This window comes from Talpa occidentalis, unplaced genomic scaffold, assembly GCF_014898055.3.
Source record: "Talpa occidentalis isolate TD23 unplaced genomic scaffold, MPIMG_talOcc4v2.1 talOcc4.17, whole genome shotgun sequence".
NCBI classification, from domain to species: Eukaryota; Metazoa; Chordata; class Mammalia; order Eulipotyphla; family Talpidae; genus Talpa; species Talpa occidentalis.
In genome coordinates, this window is record NW_023601754.1 from 10,773,395 (window position 1) to 10,786,287 (window position 12,893).

Below are 12,893 nucleotides of genomic sequence, written 5' to 3' on the forward strand. Positions count from 1 at the left end.
GCCCCCACCCCTCCTGCACAGAGGGCCCAGCGCCCGGGGGCCCGCACCGCTTCTCAAATGGGAGTCCCTGTGGGCAGAAGCAGCCTCTGCACCACCCGGGCATTTGTTAGTAACGTGAGGTGAAGTCTCAGCCCCACCCCAGCCCTACAGAACTGGGCACAGCACCCTATTTGAAAAAGCCCTGCAGGGGATTCTAACGCAGGCTCACGTTTAACCTGAATGGGGCCGCCCCAGAAGAGTCTTCCCTGGTGCTCACCTCCTGTGGTGAAGGAGGAAGGAACTCAGGGCCAGGCTTGTTCGAGCTGGGGCAGAGGCAAGACAAGGAAGAGGGGCCTCTCCCCTCCCCCTCTCTTAGGTACCCACATCGGTATCACCCAAAGTCAGCCTTCCCGAGCAAGGGCGTTAGCCAGGAGGCGAGGACTGGAAATGGCTCTTGGGAGCCGTTCAACCTGACGCGCCATCTTTGCTCAAACACTGCCTCTGGTGGGGGAGGCTTGAACCCAGCTCTAAGACTTACATCCCCTAATAATTTCTCAATAATTTCTCACTCCGTCTTGCCTCCTGCCATGAATTCCCGGCTCACCCTCAGCCTAGCCCTCCAGGGTTAAGGGCAGCCAGGTTGTGGCTCTGCAGGAGGCTGTGACCACACCCCCGTCACCTGACCTGCTTCAGCCCCTGGGCTTGATGATCAATTAGGCTTCCCATTAGAATCAGCCCGGCTGCAAGAGAGGGGCAGTGCCTGGGCCCAGGTGGGGGAGGAGGGGTCCCGCCACCATCAGGGTCTCCTCTAACCCATCAGGGTTAGACCTGCCTTCAGAGGTGAGTTCCCTGCCCTCGGGGATCAGTGAGGGCTTGTTTGCTGGCAGAGTGAACCCCAGCTCTAGCATTTGGGGTCCAGCTGAAGCTTTGGAAAAGGAGTTTCTGGGTAAGGGGCGGGATATCTGATATCTGTGTTCCTAACACAAGGGGAGTGGGTGACAGCCAGTCTCTCTTCTGATCTTTCTAGAAAACCTTGTCTTAGTCATAGCGTGAAATCGCCCCACTTCCTTTAAGCTGTACCCAAACTCCACGCCGGGGCCTGGACTCACACGTCGGCTCTCATGGGCTGGGAATGTCTGCACTCCACGCAGCCACCCTCACCGGGACAGCTTCAAGGAGCCTGATGATTGTCGGGCTGGAGTTCATTAAGAACACTGAGGACCCAGCACTGTAATCTGGGGGTAAGATGAGGAAAAAAGGATTCGCTAAGAAAAAGACTCAAGATCCTGCCAGTTTGAACTTAGGTTCAGAAAACCACCAATGTACAAAATCTACCGGAGTTATTCCTTGGGTGACTCCCATTCAGATGAACCATTTGCCAATTTCCTTCCCTAAAGGCAGCCGCTCTTCCTAATTTATGTGCATGCAGATATGCAAGCTAGATTCTCCTTCATCCTTTCATGTAAAAGCTGCTCATCGTGTTCATTGTTCTGAAGTTGAATCGCCCCCTTCCCTCCTCCCTAATTAATATAACGGGATTGTCCATATCCATGCAGAAGGGTCCTTGTGCTTTGTAACAGCTGCATAGTACTCCACACAACACTGGAGATCTGTAATTTCCCCATTCCCTTCCTGAGGCCTGTGGTGGTTTTCCAGGCATCTGCTCTCAGTCAGTGCTTCTGCTTATACATTATCACTCCCATATATTCAAATGCATCAATTGCCCGGGTCTTGTTATTTTCTGTTAATGGATCTCTGGGGCTCCCCAGGGCTTTTCTGGGGCTGGCTGTTGGGCAGCTCATAATGGAACTTCTTGAAGGAAGATCTGGTTGCCTTGAGTCCTCAAAGCTCTGGCCCCAGCCCAGAGTGTCTTCCGTTTGTTGTTTGCCCTGACCCTTGTATAATTCTGAGCGCTCAGCGCGCTCATCCCATTCAGTTCTCAGGACTGGACCGCGGGGGAGGGCAGCTCACATCCCTGCCGCCCAGTAGCCTCGCCATCTTATGCAGCCTCACCCCATCCAGATGAGCATCAAGTCTGCATGCCTCTTCGGGCTCCCCCCACTGTCCCTCAAGAGGGCCAGACACCCTGTGATTGTGGAGTCTCCTCTTGGGTTTCAATTCCACTGGGGTGAGGCCGCATTCGAAGAGCAAACCTTTAGATGAAAGGTTCGTACGTGACCAGGAATTCGGTTCATGGGTCTAAGAGGAATGCATCCATCTCATCAGGCACCCCGCCTCCGGGGGTCTGTGGGGCTGCGCTGGCGCCATCACCACCAATGTTGAGTATCAAAAGTTAGTTGGCACAGGGCCTCCCTGGTGGCGCAAGGGGTTAAGCACTGCACTGTGAAGCGATTCACAGCTTCTGCAGCAGGAGTTCGATCCCCGGCCGGCCAGGGAGCAGCCCACATGGCGCAGCAGACCTCTCCTGTCTCCTGCTGCTCCTCTCAGCAGTGTATTTCAGTCAATCCGCCTGTTCTGCTCCCCACTCTGTCTCTGGTGGATCCTCTCACTCCCCGTATCTGTGGCCTATACCCTGGCCCTTGTATGCATGAATGAATGAATCTTTAAAAAATAAAAAAGGTCGGCACAGTCCTTCTGTAACAGGGTGGTCCCCAGGAAAGGGGGAGGTTCCAGGTTCCCTGCCCCACCCAAGGGAGGGTGGAGCTGAGCAGGAAGAGGAGAAGCTGGAGAAGAGACTGAGGAAAGAAGCAGGATGGAGCCAGGAGACCTGGAGGAGGCACATGGAGCCTAGAGACACGTAAAAAAGCTGCGCTTGTCTTTTGGTCGTGGACTGGGTGACACAGATGTGGGTGAGACCCATGGGGAGGTGACAATGGCAGCTTTTATCTTGATGTTGATTTTGCTCTTTTCCTTCCGGGCTTGTCCAGTTGTTTGTGACCCTTTTCTGTGGGTCTCCACTGGAAGATGCTTTAGACTTGTGGCAGGCCTTGGGGCCTTGCTCTGGGCCAATCCCATATGGATGGAGTTTTACCCACGAGGGGACGGGTAACTTTGGGTGCTTCATTTAGAAACTAGACTCTTTGCCTTACCTGTGTTGTTTCCTAGTTTAATTAAAGTTCCTTCCCATTAAAGTCTCCTATGTTTTGTGTTGATGCGGCGGATGGCAGAACCCATTTAGAATAGGCAGGTTTGTGGGGCTTGGGCTGCCCCTCTCCCCGTCCTATAACACTTCCAATTCTGTCCCTGAGAGAGGGGATCTCACCCCTTCTGGTTAGCCCAGTGCTTCTGGGTGCATCTGCGTATCCACATCTCTCTCTTGCTCCAGGGGCCAGGAGACTTGGGAACCCAAGAGCTGCCGTTTCCAGAGCCCTGGAAGCGGCGGCCCCGACGCCTTCCCTGCAAGGACATGAGCGAAGCCGCAGAAGAGCCCTCCTCTTTCAGGATCCTCACGGTGTACGAGGAAGCAGAGGAACAGAGGGACGTGCCAGAAAGCTCTGGTGCTTCCTCTCAGCCTGAGCACCAAGCACAGGCCCCACTGGGACAGTCAGGTGGTGCGCCCCCGCAGTCCCCCGCGCCCCCAGCCCGGCAGGACTTGATTGAAGATGCCGGGACCCCACCGCCCTGGGCCCGCCAGGCCCTGGACACCCCGGAGCCCCAGGCCACTTGGCTCCCTGAGGCAGAGGCCAGAGAAGCAGCAGAATTCAGCCCCAGGTAGGTCTCCCCCAAACAAGACAAGAGGGGGGTGAACCCTGCTGGGGGGCAGACATTCCATGCTTGTCTCCTCCCTCTCTCTCCGGTCAAAGCTTCCTGCCAGGGTCGGAGTCTGGTGAGTCTGGTCGGAGTCTGGTGTGGGCAGGGGCCGGGGGCCGGAGGCCTGGTGTCGGCAGCGTGGCCTTCTCCCCAGTTCTGCTAGTCTGTGGCCGCCGGACACCGTCTCGGTGAGCGCGTGGCCATTGTGTTCCCCTGCAGGCCAGCCCTGCCCTTTGCCTCCTCCCAGTGAAGACGTCAGGTCACTGCTCACAGCCATTGTAAGTGTCTTTTCTTAAAACAAAACATGAGCTCGTTCCCTTCCCCGTGACTCCTCAGAGAGAGGCCCGTAGCCAGAAGGGGGGGGCCGCCGTGTGCGCCCTCCCGCAGGTGGGGCTGAGAACCAGGCTGCCTGCCTTCGCCCACAGCAGCAGGTAAGGCCTCCAGCTCACAGGGGCACCCCTTCCTGGGGGCCTCAGCCCGGCTTCCCCCTCACAGCTGTGGTCCTCATCCCCCAGGGAAGGAAACCTGGCACCCTTGGGGCTCTGCGGCTGGTGGCTTGGCCAGGGATTCCTCCAGAGGACCGGGCGGCTGTCCCGTGGGTGATGTAGGCCCGTACTGGGGGCCTTTCATGGCCACCCCACCCCTGTCCACAGCCTCCTATCCCCGAGGAAGTGGCAGTCAGGCAGAGGCCCCCACGGACGTGCTGGAAGGTGGGCACCCTCCGCCACAGAAAGAAAGTCTACGACGTGGCCATCAGCAGCTCTACCCACCACGTGTACACATGTGGCCACGGCTACATCAAGGTGTGGGACGAGAGCGCCCTGCATGCCTGGGACAAGGCCCCGCAGGCTCAGGTGGACTTTCAGGTGAGGGGTGCTCCAGAAGGTGGTAGGGACCCCAGCATTCCCTCAAGAAGGGGCGCCCCTCTGAGGGGGCACACATGGCAGCTCTCCGCTTCTAGTGACGGGCCCTCTCTGCGGGGTCATGGGGAAGGGAATGATCTCATGTGCCCCGGGCTGTGCTTGGAGGAGGTGAGAGAGCGGGGCCGTTCCCACAGGACCGTCAGAGCTGTGTCATCACCTGCAAGCTGTTCCCCGACGAGCAGAGCCTGATCACTGGGGGGCTGTCCCGGCACTTGACTCTGTGGGACCTGGCGCCCACACCCCGCATCAGGGCACAGCTGGCCTCCTCTGGCTACATATGCTACTCCCTGGCCATCTCCTCCAATGCCCAGATCTGCTTGGCTTGTTTCAAAGGATTTGTTGAGATTTGGGATTTGCAGAACCAAATCTTGATCAGGTATGACCTGGGGGAGAGCTTGACAGGGAGGCCTTTCTGGACCGCCCCCCCACACACCCACTTTGCAGTAGGTGAGTCCATGTAGAGAACATATGGGGGAATCCTTGGCTTCCTGGCCCAAAAACTTCTGGGGGTCCAGCCAGCGCAGGGACCTCTGAGTTGTGTTCCCACCAGGAAGCAGGAGGTCCCCAGACATGGGTCGCAGTGTGTGGACATCGTGGGCAATAAGTTCTGGACAGGAGGGGAAGACACCAGCCTGTATTCCTGGGACCTGAGGAGCTACCAGAGGCTGCAGCAGGAGCATTTACGCCACGAGGTGCCTGGCAGGCCACGACGGGCCTGAGCTGGGGTCTTGGGTGGATGGGGTGGGTGCGTGTGATGGCGATATTGAAATGACCTCGAAGCTTCTTCCAAGCAGATTGTCAGCATCACCCACGACCCCAGTGAGGAGTGGATATTAGTGGGCTTGAGAAACAGTGATATTGTAATCAAGCACCCGCACCGGAAGGAGAAGTTTAAGGCCGCCATAGGGAACAGATACGTCTTCTACCACAACCTCAAGTTTGCCTCCTGTGGTGAGTGGGAACTGGGGCACCCTCAGGGGTCCTGTTGAACTCCACAGGCCTGGTGCCCCCCTCATTTTAGACTCTGCAGCCTCCCTCTCCAGCCCCTTCACTCTCCCAGGTCTCCCTCCCTCTGCCTGCCGCCTGCCTCTCCTCCCTGCTTTCCTGCTCTTCCACGTGGAGTGACATTGCAGACACAGACAGACGGACGAGGCACCAAGGCTCGTTGTCCTTTGGTTCAGTGATGTCATGATTTCCTGCGTGCTTAGAGGCAGGGGGCAGATGACAGATGCTTTGGGTCCCATCTCTGATTTTAGAGACACGGGGAAACTGAGGCAGAGAGCGAGTTCCTCTTTCATCTGCTGGGGGCTGGAACGCCGCCCCATCTCTGACCTCCCTGTCTCCCCCTCCAGGGAGCTATTTCGTGAGCACACTGGACGAGTCCATTCACTGCTTAGCTGCGCCTTCTCTGCAGAGGTTGTTTAAGGTACCAGAAGGAGGGATGCGCAAACATAGGACTTGGGCCCGACGGCCATGGGTTCCAGCGAGTGCTGTATCACACCTCTTGGGGGGGGGGCACAGGGCCTTTCCATAGATGGGGTGGGGAAACTGAGGTTCCGGAGCCCTGAGACCTGTTCGTCTCCAGTCTGAGCCTTGGGTCTATGCTGAGACTTGAAACAGTCCTGAACGAAGCCTCACTCTCCGTGCAAACTTGTCCTGCGCATGTGGCCCCTCTTTCGGCCTGTCTTTCCAGGCAGAGGAGTCTCTAAACATCCTGTGTTGCGACATGTCCTCTGACAGCCAGTATCTGGTCACTGGCTCCAAGAACAGCGCCACGGTCTATCAGCTCTTGTACTGAAGGTTGTGTGTGCTGGTCCTGCGGTGGGGGAGGCCCCCAAGGAGACAGCGCGAGAGCACGCGCGGTGCCGGACAACCTCAACCTACCTCCTCCTGATCCTGATGACTGCCTGTTCCCACCCCCTGCCCCCTTCCCCCAAGCTTTGATTAGATGGCTTAGGGATTCGCCCTTTGTAATTTTTTTCCCACCGGTTTCTGAGTTCAGATGGGAGCTGTTGAATAAAGTAGAAATGCAAAACCCTGCAAAGGATATGTGGTCAGTGCCTTTGAATAACAAGCTGATTGTGAGGGATTGTGTGCATCCCAAGCTGCCAGCTCCAGGGTGGAGGAAGACTTTGAGATCAGGTTTAGTTTATAAATTTTTTTGGCAGAGTAGTCAGGGATTCTTGGAATCTTCAGAAAACTCAAGAAGACACATGTGTATCTGTCAACTTTGGGATCATATCCTAGAGTTGGTTGACCAGTGCCGCTCTGGTGAAGACATCAAGGGCTGGGGTAACCACGTCCCAACCAAGGGCTCCCTACTTCCCTTGGAAACTCTACTTCATGGCTTTTCTATGGATTTGACTTTTTTTAAAAAAAAAAAAAAAAGAATTTATTTTTATTTGTTTATGCTTACAAAAGCTGTTGTGTAGGCCAGAGATGCAGTGGGTGAGAGGATTCACCAGAGACAGAGTGGGGAACAGAACAGGCAGACTGACTGAACTACACTGCTGAGGGGAGCAGCGGGCGAGACAGGAGAGGTCTGCTGTGCCATGTGGGTCAGGTCCCTGGCAGTGACAGCACTGAGACTTAACCCCCGGGCCACAAAATGCAGCCATTTTGAAAAACAGTTGCTAGGTCTTCAATGCTCAACAGAGATAACCAGATGACCCCGCAATTCCACCCTATGTGTGTCCATCCACGAGAATTGAAAAGAAAGGCACATGAATTGGATGAATAATAACTGGGGAGGGACAAAGTAAAAATCATTCTAAAATTCTTTCTGAAAAGAAGACTATAGCTTTGATTTATAGTTGTCAAGCAGTAGCATCGTAATTTTAGATTAATTGTTAAGAGAATAGTAAAGGTACAGATTTCATACTAATACAGGAAAAATACTGGAATAATGTAATATAAAATGAGGTCAATTAGTTTAATTATTAATTACAATGAATATCATTTTAGTAAGTCATTATTTGTAGTTTAATTTTATATTAACCCATTGTTAATGTGAATAAAGTCATAATAATAATAGTAATAATAAAGCAATCCAAAAGAAGAGAAGAATGGAAAGAAAAGCAACAAAAAATGGCAGAGCAGAAAAGGAAACATTAGTAACTTGACAATTTAGATGCAAATATGTCAGTGTTATATTAAATGTAAATAGAGCAAATATTCCTGTGAATCTGTAGAAATAATATGATTAAAAAATCTCACATTTAGAAAAGACATGTTAAAATATAGATACAGGAAATACAAAGACCAGAAAAAGATACTTCCTACACACAGTAAATCAAAGGAAACATTATTTTAATATTTTACATCCATTTTGTAAAATAAAAAGAAATATTTGAGATAAAGGTCAACACTTCCTAAGTCTGTTAACTGCATTACCAGGAAGATGCAAGATTTCTCTCGTTTTATGCATTTGTCAATGTAACATAGAAAGAAGAATGGAGAAAAAATAGACAAAGCTATCTCAGTAACCAAAAATTCAAGCAGACAAAAAATTAACCGGAAAAGAGAAGCTTGTAAAAACACAGATAGCAGAGTTGAACAATGCGCTTGGAAAACTCAAGACAATGGATAAATCACCGCAGAATCCACGTTTACTTTTTTTACACTGACAAAAACTTGGGCATAGTGAGCCATAGATTAGAGAATTTCTTACAAATATATTCCATGATTACAAAGCCATCAAAACAGAAATGAATAACAAAAAGAAAAACTAGAAATTTTCCTAATCTTGGAATTAAGAAATACACTTCTAAGTAACCGGTAAAGATTAAATCACAAAGTGATGGAAAAATATTGTAAACTGTGTCATAGAAAATTGAAGGATTCCGATAACACTGTGAGAGGACTTAGCCAATCTGGGGTCACCGATGTCAAGTCCCCCCTTGTTTCCCCGGTCGTCGTGGGGACCTGTCCCGTGTGCCCAGGTCTTCAAGTAAAGGAAGTTGGGGGGAAAGGAGATTGCAGGTGGACTTGGGGTCTGATTTTCACAGATGTTGCTGAAGCAATTAACCATCGCTTTGGGACCATCCTCCACAGTCGCTCCAATACTGCGCACTGTCATTTTGGATTTTATTTCTGGGACAGGGGACAATTTTCCCTCATGGTCACGACTCACAATTCCTGTGCAGCCAGAGTGAGCCTCAGTCATTTTTTTCTCAATCTGTTACAGGGCAGGAAGAGGGGCACCCCAGACCCCTCAAACCTGCCTGCTCTTTATAAATAGGTTCTGCCATCCTGCTTCCTTTCCTCAGTCTCCTCTGCAGCTTCTCTCCCTACTCAGCTCCACCCTCCCTTGGGTGGGCCAGGGAACCTGGAGCCTCCCCCTTTCCTGGGGGCCACCCTGTTACACGTCCTCTGGCAGCGCCCCACGGGGTCGGGTTGGGCCCCTGGGGTGTCCCCGCTGAGTGTGTAAAGCATCGCCTCAGGGCGCGACAAAGCGGCTCTCCCCTCTCTGAGGCGCGAACTCCAGACCTTCAGGTGACGAGACTGACGCGCTGGCCGCTGCGCCAAGAGGCCCCCGCGCCTGCGTCTCTTCTGTGTTACTAAAGGGAAAGCGGCCTCAGCCCCTGAGGCCGCAGGACGCCGCGGGTTTCTCGGCCTCTCGCCGCAGCCAGACCGGGGCGCCTCGGCGAGCGCGCGGAGGCCGCGGGCGCTGCGGACACGCCCCCCGAGCGCGCGCCCCGGCCCGACGCCGCGGGACCAGCCGACGGCGCCTGCCCCGCGCAGCCCCTGAGGAGCCGCGGCGCGGACGCCCGAGGTGAGCGCGCGTCGGGGGGCGCAGGGCTCCGAGGGGTGACCCGGGGAGCGCGGCCGGGGTGACAAGGACGGGCAGCGCGCGGGGGGCCGCGTGGCCGATGAGTGGCGGTGAGCGCGGGGACCCCGCCTGGAGGGGCGACGCCGGCGGCGGGTGGCAGCGCCCCGCGCCCCTCGACGGCGGGGTGGGCCGGGAGGCGGGTGAGGGCGAGGCTGGGGCGTCTCCAAACCTGGGTTTTGGTTTGAGAGTGAGGAGAGGCAGAAGGCAAGGAAGACGCCAGAGGCCTCCCGGGAAAAGTAGATGCTTTTTTGGCTTTTTTAAAAACTCGGAATGTGGGGCCTCCCTGGTGTCGCGAGGGATTAAGGCGCAACCTGTGTAGCCGTCCGCAGCCTCTGCGCCACGAGTTCCAGCCCCGGCCAGGGAGCTACCCCCGTGGCGCAGCAGACCTCTCCTCACTCACCCGCTGCGCCCCTCAGCAGTGTCCTCCAGTCAACTGGTCTGCCTGTTCTGCTCCCCGCTCTGTCTCGGGTGAATCCTCTCACCCCCACACCTCTGGCCTATAAATCTTAAAAAAAAAAAAACAAACAAAAAACCTTTAAAAAATAATAAACTCAGAATGTGCATTTTAACCTTGGTTGTTGATTAGTGTCATGGAGCTGAAACATGACACGCAGTTCCTGCCCCCAAGGAAGTTAGGGTTCTTGGAGGCAGAGGCACCCCGGGGCGGGGTGTGGCCTGGACTCAGGGGCCTCCTTTCTGCTGGAAGCGCGAGGTGAGCGGTTGGTGGGTAGGAATGTGGGGGAGCTGAACCGTCCAAGAGGCAGTTGCCGGGCGGGGGGAGGCTGTGAGTGAGCGAGCCGTTGGGATGAGGAGGCTGCAGGAGAGGGGTGGGCCCAGCGCAGAGCTTCATATATGAAGAGGACCTGGTGACCCACACTGCTGAGAGCTGGAATGAGGGAGCTGGGAGGGGCGCGGGGCCCGGCGGTGGGTCAGTCCTCTCCTCGCCCCGTGCTGGGCTGAGCGAGGACTCCCCGGGGGTCTCCCAGGATGATCGCTGATGCGGCCCCACCGGCGGGCGGGGCCAGCGCAGGGTCAGCCGAACCGGGCTTCTGGATGGAAGGATCGAGCTACTAGCAGAGAGGGGTTTAGGGGTGAGCTGCCTGGGGCTGAGACCAGGGAAGAGGCCGCTGGGGGTTTCCAGGAAAGGCTGCCATCCCCTTGGACCTCGGGAATGTGCATCTGTCTGTCCTTCCAAGGGGAAGAAGATTCAGCCCACTGAGATTTGCCCCACACAGTCAGAAGGGGAAGAAAGTGCTTGAGGGTCTTGAGGACCCAAGGGGTGGTCCTGGCTGCTCTCACCTTGGAGACCAGGAAACATCCCGGCTGGGAGAGGGGTTCTTGGTCCAATAACTGGATTCAAACCTCTTTTGTGCACCTGTGGGGGCCTTTGTAGGTTTAGATGAGCTCATGTATATAAAGTATCTTTATAAGTGTGTAAAGTACTCAACAAATGCTACCATTCCTTAGGGGACAAGACGAGATGAAGACGAGATGATGAAGACGAGATGGGAGTAGCAACCCCGGGGGTGGGGGGGCTGCAAAGTCCCCGGAGCCCTGCGAGGAGCAGATGGAATGGAGTCAGCGTCCCCCAGCTACATGCCAGGTATGGAACACGCGTGGCCCCAGACCGTCCTTGCTGTAATCCTAAGGGGGAGTTTCTTTTGTCCACCCATGCTGGGATCCCCCAAACCCAAGGTCACCACAGCATGACCTATGTTTCCTGCTGGGATCTGGACCTTGAATTTAAATGGCCCTTAGATGGAAGGCCTCCTCCCTTGGAGACGCTCATTTGCAGTATGCCCTCCCAGCCTCTCCCAATGCTGGTGACCCCCTTGCAAGCCTGTTACAGGGCAGCCCTTCCCTTTGGTGGTGACGGGATTTGGAGTGGGGGTGGAATGGGGGTGGAGTCCACAAAGCCTGTATGGAATTAGCTCAGGACATCCTTTTCCCCTAACAAGCCCACCCTGCAGGGGATTTTCCCTGGCTACGTTTTTGCACTCTTAACACTTTCTTCTCCTTTCCCTAGATTTACAGCTGTTCCCACCCCAGACTCCAGGTGAGAGGTTGGACTTGATTGTTAGTTGGGTGTGTTGGGGGGATCTAAGAGGACGGAGGTGCCTTGAGCCAGGGATGGGCTCATTACCATCTCCGGAATTCCCCAGGCCAAGCTACAGGGAACTTCCTAAACTCTACGAAACTCTCGCCACCGTTTGTTGCCATCTGGGGCAGGCCCAGGGGCTCACGGGAGCAGATTGCCAGTCCTGGAATCTGGGATGAGGTCTATGCCATCCCACCAGTACTTAGCCAGTGACCTCGAGCAAGCAGGTTCCTTGTGTCTCCTCCCTCTGTTTACCCCCCTCCCCCTTGGTTTCCATCTCTGCTTCTAGGGCATTGAAGTAGACTCTCCCCATGGGCCTCTGGTCTCCAGGACCTGGTTCCTCCAACTTTACTTTGCACAGCAGACCCCTGGAGAGCTTGTTAAAATGCAGATTCTATTCTATAGGTTTGGGTGGGTCTGCAGAGTTTGCATTTCTAATATCCCTGGTGAGTTGTAGGGGTGGCCTGAGAATCTTACTTTGAATCACAAAGGTCTGGCTTGGAGGTTTTCTGCCCTTGAATAGATGGAAGGTCTGAGGTTGCAGCTTTCCTCGCTGCCCCCATTGTGAAAACTAAATTTCCTCTGGGGAGATTGTAAAAAAGCTTGATGGTAGGGTTGCACCTCGGGCCAATTAGAGTTTCTGGGGGTGGGAACCTGACGTCGTGGTTGTTTAAAGCTCCGCAGAAGACCCCAATCTGCAGCCGGGGCTGGGAACCACCGCTTTGCCGCCCAGGCGGAGGATTTAAGACAAATTAGCGGTTTTCTGGTAAAGCTTTTGTCTCCTGCTGCCCCCTTGTGGCCATCTTGTTTCCCCACAGTCAAATTTACCCTCGGGGATTTCCCGTGGAGTCGGGAGTATCCGAATAAAGGCAATGATGCTGTTGCTATGAGGGGCTCCCCTACCGTCCTGAGACCCACCCTGCCGTGAGCGGGTCCCCCCACGCTCTGTCTTTAAGCTGAGGAGAATTCACAGTCCTGGGGGCGTTCCAAATGAGATGGAACCCCAGGTCTGGGGTGACCTGGGCACTGGGAAGGTCCAGGAAAGCAGGAAGGCAGGCCCAGGGCATCAGCCAGGACAGCCAAGCAGGAGGCAGGGACCTGGCCCACAGCATCTGTGCCAGTAGACCGAACAGATGCTTGGCGTGACCCCCATCCTGACAACCTGCCCTCTGCGGGGAGGAGTAGGTTCCCAAAGTGCTCTGACTGCAGCCTTGCCACATCGACTTCTGCTCTCTGAGACTGTTTCTCCTCCATCAAATGGTGGGGTCCATCCCTTGTAGCTGGTTCTAGGATGAAGTATCCCCCAGACCATCCTGGGCTGTGGTGCTGCTATAGCCTCACACATGGTCCT

The 12,893-nt window shown here is 54.7% G+C and overlaps 2 protein-coding genes across 2 annotated transcripts in view; both read left to right on the forward strand.

Annotated features, from left to right (window-relative positions):
• The first annotated feature begins 740 nt into the window (after positions 1-740).
• TLE7 (TLE family member 7) lies at positions 741-6,659 on the forward strand. The gene is made up of 10 exons (XM_037518059.2): positions 741-819; positions 3,266-3,651; positions 3,744-3,766; positions 3,910-3,968; positions 4,344-4,556; positions 4,748-4,989; positions 5,164-5,305; positions 5,408-5,564; positions 5,966-6,039; positions 6,307-6,659. Exons 2-10 carry the CDS (start codon positions 3,347-3,349, stop codon positions 6,409-6,411), a joined length of 1,320 nt encoding a protein of 439 aa, XP_037373956.2. The 5' UTR covers positions 741-819; positions 3,266-3,346; the 3' UTR covers positions 6,412-6,659.
• Positions 6,660-10,316: 3,657 nt separating this feature from the next.
• Positions 10,317-12,893, forward strand: part of HYDIN (HYDIN axonemal central pair apparatus protein) — a 415,526-nt gene continuing 412,949 nt past the window's right edge. The window contains exons 1-3 of the mRNA XM_037516090.2: positions 10,317-10,535; positions 10,912-11,047; positions 11,471-11,500. The gene's annotated coding sequence lies outside the window, so the exon portion shown is untranslated. The remainder of the gene's footprint in view (positions 10,536-10,911; positions 11,048-11,470; positions 11,501-12,893) is intronic.

What these genes read in the sequence shown, in the direction of transcription:
- TLE7 (XM_037518059.2), top strand. Translation starts at nt 3,347, where the DNA reads ATGAGCGAAGCCGCAGAAGAGCCCTCCTCTTTCAGGATCCTCACGGTG. An exon ending in AGGCTCAGGTGGACTTTCAG is followed by an intron (nt 4,557 to 4,747) that starts GTGAGGGGTGCT and finishes CCGTTCCCACAG; the next exon opens with GACCGTCAGAGCTGTGTCAT. An exon ending in CTCTGCAGAGGTTGTTTAAG is followed by an intron (nt 6,040 to 6,306) that starts GTACCAGAAGGA and finishes CTGTCTTTCCAG; the next exon opens with GCAGAGGAGTCTCTAAACAT.